The 16198-nt window shown below is 35.5% G+C and overlaps 1 protein-coding gene across 20 annotated transcripts in view; it reads left to right on the top strand.

Annotated features, from left to right (window-relative positions):
- Positions 1-16198, top strand: part of DMD (dystrophin) — a 2312475-nt gene that overhangs the window by 1786171 nt on the left and 510106 nt on the right. For all 20 annotated transcript variants that reach the window (XM_054251383.2, XM_035288503.3, XM_054251382.2 and 17 more), the window contains one exon: positions 5280-5469. In XM_054251383.2, coding sequence (XP_054107358.2) covers positions 5280-5469 — 190 coding nt within the window. The remainder of the gene's footprint in view (positions 1-5279; positions 5470-16198) is intronic.

Below are 16198 nucleotides of genomic sequence, written 5' to 3'. Positions count from 1 at the left end.
ATCACGCCATTGCACTCCAGCCTGGGTAACAAGAGCGAAAACTCCATCTCAAAAAAAAAAAAAAAAGTTACGTTTTAAAATCAAAATGCAATTTCCTAGCAAACTAGTAGGAGCTGGTATGGTTATAGGAATTTGAACTTCAGATTAACTCTGGTTGTGTGAGTAGTGATTGATAGTACAAGAATCTTTTTGATCTTACATCCAGCTGCTGCTAGGGTCACCCTGATCTATATCTCACCAAAAAAAAAAAAAAAAAAAAAAAAAGGAACACAGTAATGATCCTTTAATCCTTCTCCTAAATATCATAGGAAATGATAGTGGCTGAATTGCAAATAAACTAGGAAGGAAAGATTCAGAATATTTTATTTGGTTAGTCTACAATGCCAGGGCACCAGGGCATAGTGAGAGTATTATTTAGCAGAAGACTGAGTTCTTTGAATGTTCCTGATTTATCACACTTAATAAAAATCTGGGCAAAATAACCTTTCATATCAGATTGAGCCTTTTTCTAAAAATAATATATTTTTGTAATTTTATTTATTTGTTTGTTTATTGTACTTTGGTTCTGAGGTACATGTGCAGATCATGCAGGATTGTTGCATAGGTATATACATGGCAATGTGGTTTGCTGCCTTCATCCACCCCCCCCAGGTCACCTACGTCTGGCATTTCTCCCCACGTTATCCCTCCCCAACCTCCCCACCATCGCCCCCCCTGCACTGTCCCTCCCTTAGCCCCCCCAACAGACCCTAGTGTGTGATGCTCCCCTCCCTGTGTCCATGTGTTCTCATTGTTCAACACCCGCCTGTGAGTGAGAACATGAGGTGTTTGATTTTCTGTTCTTGTAGACACCGTTATAATCCCACAATATAATGCACTGATAAATTATTTTTCATCCTTATATCTAGTAGAATAGTGTCTATACATTAATTAAGCTCTTTAGGCTTATCTTTAAAAGTAACAAATTTCCCTTCCTTTGTCCTTTTTATGTATTATGTTAGCCATAAGAAATTGATGATATTCAACTCTATGGAGTCTTAGAGATTTATTCAGAAATGCCACGGTATGTGTGTGTGGCGAGGGTAGGGTTCTGATGACAGATCAGAATATACTTATCTGATTGCCTCATTGATAATCAGGTCTTAAAATGAAAATGGATGTGCTGAAAACATGCCCTCTGTGATTCTCTTCTTCCTGCGAAATTGTCTCTGGATAAACACTTTCTTGGGCAGGTGTAGGTTGTAGTAAACTTTATAGCTCCAACACTCTGCCCCTTCATTAAATTCTTGCTTGTAGCTGGTGATAATGCAAACCTGCATTGTCTATAGGTCTCCTTAAAGGGCAGCCAACACTGCAGTAGCAATTCAGGCACAATTGCTGCGAGAATTCTCTATCTTGTTCCCTTTGAAGACCACTTACAGTTCTTAGGCAAGTATATTTTTTAAATCCTTGTTTGGCGTGACAATTCAAGAGGTTACGTTGTCCCAGAAAGCAGATTCTGAGAAAGTGATTAGCATGAAGGAATTTTATTGGCGAGTGCTCTCAGGATTAACACCTGTGAGTAGAGAAAAGGAATGGGAGCAGGATTGGGCAGACGGAGAAGCTGGGCTACTATATAGTCACAGCTACAATACAATCAACCCTCCCCCTCTCCTTCCTAGCCTTGCCCAGGAGGATCTCTGAACTCTAAGGTAGGTGAGCCATTCAGAATTGTCCTGAGTTGACACAGGGTTTTATAGCCCACAAATCTCCCATCAGCCACTGAGTGCAGCCCGCCTCAGGAACATAGTGGGTAACTTTGAGCTAGGCACCTCTCTTTAGCTGAGGCCAGTTCTCAAATAAGAATGAACCATCAGCCAGCAGCACTACCAGCAGCTAGGGTAAGAAGTATTTCAGTCCTGAAAAGGAGTCCGGGCAGCACAGCTTAGCATCTAGTAAACCAGCAGTTCTCAAATTTGGTCCCCTGCAACTGTGGTTCTCAAACTTTAGCATATACTGGAAGGCTTGTTCAAACATAGGTTGCTGGATTTTACACAGAGTCTCTGATTTAATAGGTCTAGGCTGAGTTCTGGGAATTTGCATTTCAAATAAGTTCTCAGACAAGACTGGCACTGCTGGTCCATGGAGTACACTTTGAGAACACTGTTTCACACTGCCTTTATTTACATACTGAGAACAGTACAGGGTGCCCTTATGAATAGAATGAAAACCTTTGGAAATCACATTATTCCTTACTCCATCAAATTCTCAGCTGTTTGTGTGCACCATAAAGCTGGAATAACTGATTATAAAACTTTGTTATGTAAAAAAGTACTTAACCAATAGTTCTGTTTGCATAACATTATTATGGTTTCTAATATCTGGTCATTGTGACTTTTAAAATTTAGCCAAATTTTCTCCAGAGCCTGTAGTTTGATAATAGTTTGATAACCTGAACAAAGAAATTATTAAAAAATCTAATTCAATAACTTTAGGTTTTTCTAAACGTCTCATTTTCTTTATGATTCTTATTATTTTTGCATGTTATTGGTATAAGCTATTTAAAACCATATGGTTCAGAAAAATTTTATATGATACATTTAGAGCATTTTGAATGTGCAGATATGGAAATTAAGTATTCTTGACTCATCCTAGTGTAGACCCGGCACAATTAAAATTTAGGAGTATAATGTACACACATGGTTTCCGAGAAAAATGTAGCCTTAAAACCCCTACCACAAGCAGGAAACAACAGTCTTACCTATTATTAAAGAGGTAATATTAAAAAGGAGCTCATTTGAGGAGATTTTCTGCTGTTAATGCCATTGAGTTTTTAACTTCTTTTCCAAATTAGAAAATATTCAGCCTGATGTTGTCAATATTTCAGACCACGAGGGTATCATTTAGGAAAATGGTTCCTTACTGTCCTGAAAGAGTTACTGTTCTTCCCTAAGGGCCTAATTTACAAAGCAGCAAACTTGCTGGTAGGATTTGGCTGAAAATCGCATTGTCTCCATAGAACCCTTTCATCTGATTTATGTGCATTGCATTTTGCAAATAACTCTTGGAAAGTTATTTACTAGTTACTTTCTCTGGAAGTAGAGGGTAAGTGGTGTTTCTAGTTTAAGGGTAGAGGAACTAACATGCATCAAGTGCAGCTCATCATGAAGCTGATGCTGATAAAATGCACAATACTGAATTCTCTAAGTTTCACTCTGCCATGGGAGAATTTCATATTTTAAAATTTTGTTTGAAATTGGACTACATTAGAAAACATGCCAAATGTCTAACCCTGCATTTATATTCTGGAATGTGACAGCTTATTTCTATTCCAAATTTTGCACTGGAGATGGGGTAAGTCTTAATGCAAACTGCATGAAACTGCCACTTTTGTAGGTCAGATCCCGTCAATTGTCAGCAGTTACACCTGGTTCAAACTGTAAGGTGCATGCCCAATTGTAACATTGAGATTCTTGGAGTTGTTGCAGTGGTCCTGAATTTTTAAACCGTAATAAATAAAAAGATAAATGACTATTTTGATGTCTCTCCTTGCATTGATAGTTTGCCTGAAAACTAGATAAGTAGGGAGCCAGCAGTCCGTGTTAGCCCCTGAACTACATGAGGTTTAATTTATTTGCCCAACCAGAACCTTACACTACCTTTCAGCTATGCAGTATTAAAGTTTATTTAGGAGTTGATAAATAGCTCAGTGCAATGCTTACATTTTTTCAGTAGCTGCATCCTCATAACCCTCCACCAGTTAATGCAGACAGAAGATTTTTATCCAGTATGAGCACTGAAACTCCACTGTGGAAGACTGTGTGCTCAGCAAAAACCTCACCCATGATGAATAAACAGCTCTTCCGGGGGCTTTGCCGCCGCTGGCTCTGCAGGAGTTGTTTATTGCCTGGTTTGCACATCCCATGATAAAGTTGCTGCTGAAATAAATTGCAGTTTTGCATAATTATTGACAATCACATCTTAACAAGCAATGTGTATCATATTCAAGTGTTCAATTTTTTAAACTCCATTTTTAGCTTATGTTTAATCCCAGAAAGTGTTTGTGTAGTAATAGAAGGCAAATAAGACCTTCTAAAATAGAGTACTAATTTCCTCATTGCAGACAAAGTTTACCTGAATCTTTTTCAAGAGGACTGTTATTGCCTAAGGCAGTTTTCCTTTCTAAGCTATTATTATGTAGATGTTTGCCGAGGACATATATGTATGTATCCACAATACATGCATTTTATATACATATGATCAAAAATATGAGTACATTTTTAAGGTTTTTGTCATGAGAGAGTTTGTTTCATCCTTTTAAAAGATTAGAGGAATGGGGAAATGGATTGTGGGTAGAAGGAAGTAATGTTTTTGAGTAACTGTAATGTATAACTGTATAAGATGTGGGGCACTCAACTTCATGAATTTTCTATTTTAATTCTCATCAAAGCAATAGACATTGCAGATGAGAAACTGAGAATCAGAGGTAACTTGCCATATCACATAACTGGTAAGGAACACTGGGAATTGAACTCAAATCTACCTGGTTTTTAAGACTCTAGTCTTTTTCATTTCACGTAACATTTTTATTTTGGTAAATCTTCTCAGTTGTATGATCAAATAATTAACTATGAAACTAACACAATAGTTATAACTGGTGTCATGCAAAATGATAGTTTGCACAAAATGATAATTTCTATGCAATGTTATTTCTCTACTTGTTAGTCTTTTTTCTTTTGCCCTCCAATTCCCTTCTTTTCATATTTTTCTCTAGTCTTTTCCTTTTGACTCTAGGTTTGTATTTTCTTGACTTTTCTACTTGCATATTGAATCCTTGCTTTCTGCCTCAGGGCGGCATCAAAGACAAGCATGGTACAGGGATTTTAGAGTTTTAACTATAAAGGTTAGTCTCAACTTTGGCAGTATATTTAAATAAGCTTTCAAAATAGACCAGCAAAAACTACAAAATTGAAAAAAGATACTTTGAACTTTCAAATATTCAAGTAGATATGTATTTCACATATATAGTTATGAAACCTCTGTGGAGAGGGGTTTATAGAAATCTGTAATTGTCATTCTTGCATACCTTCCCCCATACAAACGCCTTTAAGTTGAATAAAAATGAAAGTAAATAGACTGCACAATATTAGAGTTGTTGCTTAAAGGAAGAGCTGTAGCAACAACTCACTCCATTGTTGGTATATTACATTTAGTTCCTTCATCTTTCTCTTTTTATGGAGTTCACTAGGTGCACCATTCTGATATTTCATAATTGCATCTGATTATCTGTTCCTTTGTAGGGTGAGTGAGCGAGAGGCTGCTTTGGAAGAAACTCATAGATTACTGCAACAGTTCCCCCTGGACCTGGAAAAGTTTCTTGCCTGGCTTACAGAAGCTGAAACAACTGCCAATGTCCTGCAGGATGCTACCCATAAGGAAAGGCTCCTCGAAGACTCCAAGGGAGTAAAAGAGCTGATGAAACAATGGCAGGTAAGTCAAGCATTTCCACTTCAGCACTATTGTGGATCCAATCGAACAAATCTCTGCATTTGTACTTGCAACTGACAAGCCAGGGACAAAATAATATAGTTACTTTTATACAGCCTGATATATTTCAGCTTTTGGACAAGAAGGAGAGAGGCAGAAAGAGAAGGAAATATCATTTATAATTCTACTTAACACCCTCTTCTTAGAAAAAGTACATGCTCTGACCAGGAAAACATTTGCATATAAAACCAGTGCTTTGGTCAGGGAGAAACTTTGCTCAGAGAAATAACTTAGGGATTGGTTTATTAAATTTTAAAAGTTGACATTTTTGAGGGTTTATTTAATATTTTACAGGGAAAGCATCTGTATGAATTGTCTGTTTTATTTAGCATTGCTAACTGAATCAGTTTCCCTTCATTACTTTCAAGTATGTTTTGAAATGTTAATCTGGCATTTTGTAGCTTTCTTCCTAACATGATCTGTGAAAATAAAAATGAGATGGCTAAATTTGTCATAGTTAATGATCAAACAATTTTCAGACAATTGTTTTTCCTAGAAACAAAAATTATTGCCATACAGTTCCATATGCATAAGCAGTGAAAATAGAGTTTGGGGTAGTTTTGTTTAAATGGAGTGTTGGTGAGAATCTTATTCTGTAGTACAAGGAGGCTCTTAAAGTTTATTCTCAATACCTGATATAATGTTCCTGAACTATTACAGAGCTTTGTTATATATAGTTGGTTTTTCTGACTTGACATAATAACTTTACTAGTCTCTCAAATACAATTTGGGTTATAATAAAAAGATGATTGATTTTTTAGACTAACTTCATTTTTTGATATTTTTAAACTATTATGAAAAACACAATAGTATATTCTAGTTTGAAAAATAATTCCAGAATCAAGTCACAAGAAGCAGGAGTTCTCCTCACTTCCTCCTATTGTTCTGCTTCTCCTGTTTTTCTTTTTTGATATGACAGTTGATCTACTTTGCTGCTCTGGTGCATAGAGTAAGTGACAGTGGCAATTTATGGCTTCTGAATTTATCATTCTTGCTTTATCATCCTCCTTTGACCCCACTTTCTCCTCCAAAATGCATGTTGAGTTAGTTTGATCATTTGGAGGTAATTCGTTTGGCACAATACCAGACTTTATAGATATCTCCCATGGCTTGTGATAGAATGTAAGGGCAATGCAAATTTAGAGAGTTTTTTTGCTCACTCTTGGATGTATGGTTAGTCAATGTACTGCTGTAACATATTTGGCTTAGGCTATTTCATAAATAAAATTATATTGTAAAATATTGTAAATACTGATAAAGCCATTCCAGAATTTTAATAAATACATGGGTTTTCTGACTGGGCACAGTGGCTCATACCTCTAATCCCACCACTTTGGGTGGCCAAGGCAGGTGGATCACCTGAGGTTAGGAGCTCAAGACCAGCCTGGCCAACCTGGTGAAATCCGATCTCTACTAAAAATAAAAAAATTAGCCAGGAGTGGTGGCCTGCACCTGTAAACCCAGCTACTCGGGAGGCTGAGGCAGGAGAATCACTTGAATCCAGGAGGCAGAGGCTGCAGTGAACTGAGATTACACCACTGCACTCCAGCCTGGGTGACAGAGTGAGACTCCATCTCAAAAAAAAAAAAAAAAAGGGTGTACATTTTACTCATCAGCTACAGTAGATAAATAATAAACTTTAAGTATATTTTTAGCAGATTACTTTGAAAAATAAAGAATAACCCAATGATGACAAAATAATTTAATGTCAGGGATTTAATAAAACATCTCTTAAAATAGTGAATAATTCTAGTTAAGAGCAAAAATACAAAAATAAATCTATTTTCTACCATACAATTTGTATTTATAGCTGCTGTATTATGTAGTAAAAATGTATCCGTATTTCTAATCCTAAGAAACTGCAAGCTTCTAAATCATTAAAAGGAAGAGTCACCATGTGTCCTAACTATATTTACTACAGAAGAATGGAAAATAAACATTTTATGTTTAGATTTCTGATCTCTTTCAAAAACACTTGAAAATTATGCTGAGAAAATGTCTTAGCTTATGCCATGTTACTCAAGAAAATGTATTTATTCATATTTGTCCAGTGGCTTAACCAAACCAAAGTTTATTTGTTGCTCATGTAAAGTCCAATGTCAATCAGGCTACTCTTCTCCGTCTTTGAGCTAGGGCACATATTACACATAACTTTCAGTGTACCTGAGGTAGAAAAAGAGAGCTTGGGAATAGGGTAGGGGCTTTTTACTGCCTAAACCCCAAAGTGATAAACTATATTTATGCTCAAAACCAGATAAAACTCCCATAGAGCTCCTGAAAACCTTAACATTTACGTCTTAACTATAATAAGATTAACTAAGATACCAAAATCATTTTAAAACAGAGACCGTTTCCCTCTTCCCTGTCAGTTAATATTGTGTTTTCTATAAATCCCACATCCCCGAGGTTTAAACTACCTTTTATGTATTGAAATGACATTTAGAGCCAACTTTGATTTTTAGTCAGATGGCTAGATAATGATCTTTTGATGAAAGACTTGGAGATGACATGGTAAAAACTGTAAACTACTAAAACTATTGATTATTGTTAATGATACATTTCAGCTGATTGAATTGAGTCAAGAAACTGATATTGAAAAGCAACAAATGGAAATGCCAAGCTTGAAAACAAATAAAACAGCATACCTTAAGAGATTACATGCAATTTCAGTATTTCAGCTAAATGGAGATGTTTGCTTTTTTCCTCTATGAATTTTTATTTTGAACAAAAGGAATTTTCTATAATACGTATATAGGAGAAAAGTGAAATGGCATACCTTTTACTTCATTTGAAGAAACTGGTAGCATTGTATTCATAGATTCAATGCTGTATAGCAATCATAGTTCTCATATATTCAAGAAAAGGAAATTTGAAATGCCTAGTCAAAGCAACAACTCTCCCAACAGATTTTGATGTATCTGTCTACCCTAAAAGTACTGATGCTTTACTTCATACAAATGCTAGTGAATGAAGAGAGAGGGTGAAAACCGTTACAAATGTGTTTTTCTCTAAGACTGTCAATCTGTTTTTCTATATATGGAGACTCCATCTCTTGCTAGACTATCTATCACTTTTGTCTTTCAGCCGTTTCATAAGATATTTATTCTCCCAGCAATAATCATAATTCATGAGTTCTTTAAACATACGTGTAATTTAAAGCATATACTTTCTGAATGGAATTAACATGATTAGTTCTGCTCTGAAAGACATTAGAATTTCCTCTTGTATTATAAAAAGGTGTAACTCATGTTCCTTACTAAAATCAAGAACATTACAGTTGCCCTAGTACTTCAGGATAAGGAGATGTTTCTTATAAATATTGTTATTTATAATATGCTAACTGGAATTTTTAAGCAAATGTATTTTTGTAGAACACTATATAAAGCCTTTAGGGGTGAAAGTTTCAGAATTTTAAAATTGCAGATTTATTCCCTTAAATGAAGAACTATATTCATTATTGAATCAGATTATTTCTCTGTCCAAAACATTTTCTGCTTTGGGCCGAAGAGAGTTGACAAAGCTGTTCATGGTTCAAAGTACTAACATAAAACCCTGGGTAGCTAACTGAAAATGGAAAGATCCTGCATCTTCCTGAAAATTTTACAAGAGTTTCACAAATATTAAGTAGTTCTCTAAGGACCCCTGAGAGATATTAGCTTGTAAAGATGGTGTGGGGGTGTGGGTATGTGGTGAGGAGAAATGATCATAAAGGTGATGTAATTAATATTTTTTTCTCAGCAAGACAAACTAAGGAGCAGTAAATATATAAGATTCCTTCATCCGTGATCTGGGTCATGTCCCAGCCCATATCTTTCAAATCACTCCCTTCTCTAATTTCATGTTTGACCTATATCTCCTCTCAATCCCCCATTATAAAATTTTTCTTCTGATAAATAAAACATTTCCAGAGAGACAAGTTTGATAAACTTCAAAATGCACATCTGAGTATATCTATGAATTAAGCTATCTTTGATTTCTAATATGTTATTAAAATTGAAGACATTTCTCACCAAAATTGTGTCACACTGATTAACTGCAAAGAAAGAAGAAAGAATGCAATCTCAGTAGGACAATCAGTACCTTGAATAAATTGGAGTATCATATTTCTTGGACTGTCTGAGAATGTAGAGGCAATTTAAGGATCCCTAATTATAAGGAGGAGAAACATTGAGTGTATTCCTTCCTATTGCTTTAGTTTCAATTGAGTTTTATATGTATTTTTTAATCCTTCTATTTTGATTGTTATCTAAAGAGTGTGAAAGTGAATCTTGATATTTTTATTTTGCCTTGTGATGAGTGCCTACTGCTCTGGATATTTTAAAATTATATATATATATATACACACACACACGTGCATATGTGGGTGTGTATAATTTTTCTGATAACTTTTATTAATTCAACATATCTTTACTAAACACCTGCCATGTGTCATGGTGTTCAGAGATGATTTTCTTTCTTTTGGGCGGGGTGGGTAAGGGAAAGAAGGCTTATATAACAGAAATTTATTTCTCATAGTTCTGGAGGCTGGAATTCCAAGATCGGGGCAGGCCTGGTGAGGGTTCTCTTCCTGGTTTGCAGATGGCTACCTTTTCCCTGTGTCCTAACATAGCTAAGAGAGACAGAGCTCTGATGATACTTCCTCTTCTTATAAGGGAACTAAGTCCATTATGAGGGCCCCAAGAAAGGTGCTTTTCAAACACAGTTCAGTAAAAGTACTGGGTTGTATAATCAATTTAATGAGTATCAATCCGTATTTTTGAAATAGAAATGAATGAAATTAATAGAATAGAATAGAATAGAATAGAATAGAATAGAATAGAATAGAATAGAATAGAATAGAAATAAGGAGTCCATCACTTTTAAGTAAGCTTCAGTATTGTTCACAAAACTTTGGTTCAATGGTGTGTGTATATGTGTGGACATACTGGATCACTATGTAACATGTATACAAAGGCCTCTGTATTTTGACATTATTTCTGCCTTTGGGAGGTTCACATTCCAGAGGTGAAGACACACGTCCTAAGACAAAATTATAATAGCATAATGAAAATTACAGTAGAGAGCTTGACAGGGTCTAGTAAGAAACAGAAGACTAGGCTAAGCCTGCCAGAGGGGCCAGAAATTCACCTAGAACAGTAGATATTAACCTTCCTTATGCACTGGGGGAGATTTTAAAAATATCTCTATCCCCAACAGATATCAATTAACCTGAGCATAGCATGTCGTACCTATGAATTTATTGTCCAGTGGGAACCTCTGTTTAAAGTAACTCACCTTAGAATAATTGTTAGGAAGTATTTAGGTTCATGGAGTTAAAAAGAGCATTCGCGATAGAGGATATACCACATCCAAAGGCTTAGTCAGTGTGATAGTGTGAGAATCTGAAGGAACTTGGCTGGAGTATGGTTGCTACAATAAATGAAATTAGAAAGATCAGATGGGGCTAAATTATGCGGAAAGACGGCATGATACAGCAGCTTGAGTATGGATCTTGTAAGCAGGAACACCCCTTATTTAGCACTTACTAGCTTATTGCCTAACCTCTGAGTCCTGATTATACTCTTCTATACAATGAGTACTTCACAGGATTTTGTCATGAATAAATAATAAGATATATGTAAAATGCATGCCAGAGAGGCAGACTGTTGGACTTGAAGGGCTCAGTAAGTGGAAGCTAGCTCTCTCTGCCGCTTGCCACCTATTTTTAAGACTCTGGACTTTATTGGTTATCTTTGGGGAGCATAGCCTAGTTCTAAGCAAGGAAGTGAACTAACCAGACTTAGGTTTTTGAAAGCTCATTCTGGTAGTGGTGAGGAGAATGGATTGGAAAGATATGAGGCCTGTGCAGGGACAACAGTTAGAAAGTTATTTCTGTTATAAGTCAAGCAAGAATTGATGATCAAATTGGTGAGGTTGAACAAACGAAACAGATATGTGAGATATTTGGAGTTAAAATCAGCACTGTCATATATTCTATGGGAGGTGGAGATGAGGGGAAAATGTGAGGTAAAATGAGAAGTCAGTGCCTGCTTACCACTTGGCATGATTGCGTGAATGGAGTATCTTCACTCAGTCATAAGTTGCAGAATTCAAGATGGCAAACGGTTATGAGTAGGGAAGTCAAGAATGTGTTTGATTTTGAGGTATCTGTAAGTAAAACTCAGAGGTGAAAACATTACCTCTCTTGAAGCAGTTGTGAATGTAAATCTAAAGTTTAGTAAAAGATCTGGTTTAAGGATTTAAAAGTGAGGGACACCAACATGGAAGCCTTAGAAATAAATTATATTACTCACAAATTTATGTCATTTTTAATGGAATTTCTCCATGCTGCACTCAGAAATACATCTAAATATCACCAAAATGTTACTTACTGTAGCACAGAATTGGTATTCCATGTTATTCAAAAAGACATAGGGACCCTCTTAATGAACTAATTGTGAAAAAAGGCAAATAATTAGCAAAGCTTTGGCATAAAATTCCTATCATGGACTGGGTGTGGTGGCTCACGCCTGTAATCCCAGCACTTTGGAAGGCCAAGATGGGAAGATCACCTGAGATCAGGAGTTTGAGACCAGCCTGACCAACATGGGAAAACCTCATCTCTACTAAAAGTACAAAAATTAGCTGAGCATGGTGGTAGACACCTATAATCCCAACTACTTGGGAGGCTGAGGCAAGAGAATCACTTGAACCCAGGAGGCAGAGATTGCAGTGAGCCACGATCACACCATTGCACTCCAATCTGGGCCACAGAGACTCCATCTAAAAAAAAAAATCTTATAATGGAAAAAGTAAGTCTTTACATAATGTATTCAAGATCGTGGAAAATTATTTCCAATAAGATAATTAGTTTCTTCTCTTATATAAACATGGAAATTTTTATTTTTCCTTTTATTCTCATATTGCTACTATAAAAACCCCACCCACATCCACAATACTACTGACTGTAGTGCTCAGGAATACTCAAGCCCACATGATTGTCTTACTATATTTAGTTGCTTTATTATTTTCCCCCTTGAGATCCTGAATTTCTGTAGATCTCAGAGAAAATCTGAAATGAAAAAATGAAAATAAGTAAAAGTTTAGAAAAGGGATTCAATGAGGACAAATGTTCAGGACTGGTCTTTTGTCTTCTGCAGAAAGACTGAATACAGAAAATTATAATTCATTTTTGGTCCAATTATGAAAAAAACAATCACCCTAATTTAATGCACTATGAGTTTAGCTATTTGATTCTAAGTGTTGTACCATTCTGGACCATGTTGTCATTGTCTTGTTCATATGTAAACATGTTAATCGTTTTAAAACCTCCTTTTCTGGATGTTGCCATTACATTGAGAAATTATCTAGAATGACACAGAGTAATCACTAAATTGAATAACTTTGTAAATCAACTATTGGATTTTGTAATTTTATTTCTACAAACCAAAAGAAAAGCCCACATAGGTAAGAAGACACTGTGCATACTGAAAAGCCAATTTTGTTAGCCTCTAATAACCATTGTCTTTCATTCCTCGCAGAGCTTTTGTGAGGATCTTACAAGGTAATAAATATAAAAGCACTTTGAAAAAGCTTTCAAGTGAAAGGTCCTTATTAATTTTATGAATTACCATTAAACAAAAGTCAAACTGAACATATAAATCTAATGGTATTCTCTTAAAAGTCAATGGATCAAAGTTATATTAATTAATAAAGAGAATAATAACTAAATATTTCATGTTTCATAACTGGCAAAGTTATTTTTACTTTCATTTTCTAATTTGATCCTTAGTGAAAACCCACGGTGTTGGTACTATTATTATTTCCATTTTCATTTGAAATAAATAAAATTGGAGAGGTTAAGTAATTTATCTGTTGCCACGTTTTCGACAATCAACTAAATTTTATTCCTCCAGATTAGGAGGGCAATTATATAAACTAAAAGCTTGTCACAATGAATGTTTACTTTTCTGGGATTAAAATCAACATGTTTAATTATTAAGATAGGTAATAACTGCTCATCATCATTCAATTATTAAGATAGGTAATAATAGCTACCTTTTTTTCCTGAGATATTTTAATTTTGTCCACATGGGGAAGAATTACAAAGAATTTAAAATAACAGTAAGTTAAACCAATTCAAGTTTAACATAGTGCTCCATTATCAAGGACCCAGATGCTCTCTGTGTTTTTGCCCTGCTGTCCTCAACATAGATCTTCCATTTTATTTCCAAGATGGCTGCTTCTACCCCCACTGTCTTATCACATATGCATCCCAGATATCAAGAGGGAGAAATTCAGAGATGGGCATGACCTCTCCTTTTACACACGTTTCTGACTAATCATGCATATCTCTTGTTCTCACATCCCATTGATCAGACCTTAGTTATTTCATCATACTTTGCAATATAGATGAAATGTAGTTTTTATTAAAAAATAATCATGTGCCCAACTCACATTTGAGGATTCTTTTACTTAAGAAGAAGGAGAGAATTGATAATGAAGGACAATTTGTGGCTTCTGCTGCATGAAAATTAGCCCATTTATTTTGTTAATCAGAGGAGGAAGTGCAGATTAGTAGGGTTGCAGTGAATGTTCACTGTTCAGTTACATAATAGCTACCTTTTTAAAATAGTTACTGTGTGCCAAGTTGTACACTAAGTGCTTTGCTTGCATGATGTATTACCATTATATATTTATTACAGAGGAAACACTTTGAGAGGCTAGGTAACATCTGCTAAAGTAACACACAACTACTGGTTGGGTGTCCCTTATTCAAAATGCTTGGACCACAAGTGTTTTAGATATCATTTTTTTCTGATTTTTTTTGTTTCAGATTTCTTCTGATTTTGGATTACTTGCATTATAATGATTGATTGGTTAAGCATCTTTAACCCAAAAATTCAAAATTAGAAATACTCCAATGAGCATTTCCTTTAACAGTCATGTTGGCTCTCAAAAAAATTTCAGCTTTTGGAGTATTTTGGATTTTGGATTTTCAGATTTGGGATGCTCAACCTGCATAGATACAAAAGTCAGTATTTGAACCGAAGTTTGACTTTGTGATTTTCTACCAACCCTACTGTCCTACCCATTACTCTACATTGACTCAGCATTAGAGGCAAAGACCTAAAATCACCAAAAGCAAGCTTCAAATCTCTCATCTAATAGAAATTAATGGAAATGTTTCTACTTCCTAAACATCTGTCTTTCCTTTACATTTTAAAGTCAAGTTTCTACATCTACCTCTTGACTGAAACATTTCTCTAAATGTAAATATTTTCTTCAAGTCCTCATTGCCCTAAAAATCTACTCATGTTTTGTTATTGCTGCCCACTACAGTCTACTGAAAAATATCTCACCTTTTGACTTGCTGGGGTGATATATTATACTAATTGCCTCCTTACCTCTCTAACAACTCATTCCCTCCTCTTTCTTTCTTTCTTCCCCTGCCTGCCCAACCCCTGTCCTCTTTTGCACTTTTATTTTAAGTTTCGGAGGCACAAGTGTGGGTTTGTTACATGGGTAAATTGTGTGGCATGGGAGTTTGGTATGTAGATTATTTCATCACTCAGATAATAAGCATGGTACCTGATAGGTAGTTTTTTTATCTTCACCATCGTCCTGCCCTCCACCCTTTAATAGCCATGTATATAGCTATGCAACAGAGTCTTGAGTAGACTCTGGTTTCTGTTGTTCCCTTCTTTGTGTTCATGTGTACTTAGTGTTTAGCTCCCACTTATAAGTCGGAACATATGATATTTGGTTTTCTGTTCCTATGTTATATCACCTAAGATAATGGCCTCCAGCTCCATCTATGTTGCTGCAATGAACATAATCTCATTCCTTTTTCTGGCCGCACCATATTCCCTGGTGTATATGTACTGCGTTTTCTATATCCACTCTACCATTGATGGGCATTTAGGTTGATTCTATATCTTTGCTATTGTGAATAGTGAAGCAATGAACACATGGGTGCATGTGTCTTTATGGTAGAATGATTTATATTCTTTGGGTACATACCTAGTAATGGGATCTCTTGGTTGAATGATAGTTCAGTTTTGAGTTATTTGAGACATCTCCAAATTGCTTTCCACGGTGGCTACCAACAGTGTATAAGCCTTCCTTTTTCTATACAACCTCATCAGCATCTGTTATTTTTTGACTTTTTAATAGTTAGAATTAAGTGGTATGAGATGGCATCTCATTGTGATTTTGATTTGCATTTCTCTGATTATTAGTTATGTTGAGAATTTTTTCATATGCTTGTTGGCCACATGTATGGCTTATTTTGAAAATTGTCTGTTCATGTCCTTTGCCCATATTTTATGGGATTATTCGGTCTTTGCTTGTAAATTTGTTTAAATTCCTTACAGATTCTCATATTAGGCCTTTGTCAGATGCTTAGTTTGCAAGTATTTTCTCCCATTCTGTGGGTTGTCTGTTTACTCATAGTTTATTTTGCTGCGCTTCTGCTCTTTAGTTTAATTAGATTCCATTCATCAATTTCTGTTTTTGTTGAAGTCCTTGTGGCATCTTCACCATAAAATCTTTGGCAGGCCTATCTCCAGAATGGTATTCCCTAGATTTTCTTCAAGGATTGTTTGATCCTAGGCTTTGCCAGGCCTATCTCCAGAATGGTATTCCCTAAGTTTTCTTCAAGGGTGGTTTGATCCTGTCATCATGTTGTTAG

The sequence above is a fragment of the Callithrix jacchus genome, chromosome X (assembly GCF_049354715.1).
Source record: "Callithrix jacchus isolate 240 chromosome X, calJac240_pri, whole genome shotgun sequence".
NCBI classification, from domain to species: domain Eukaryota; kingdom Metazoa; phylum Chordata; class Mammalia; order Primates; family Cebidae; genus Callithrix; species Callithrix jacchus.
The sequence above is the reverse complement of the archived record's forward strand: the minus strand, read 5'-3'. Positions and strand labels throughout refer to the sequence as shown.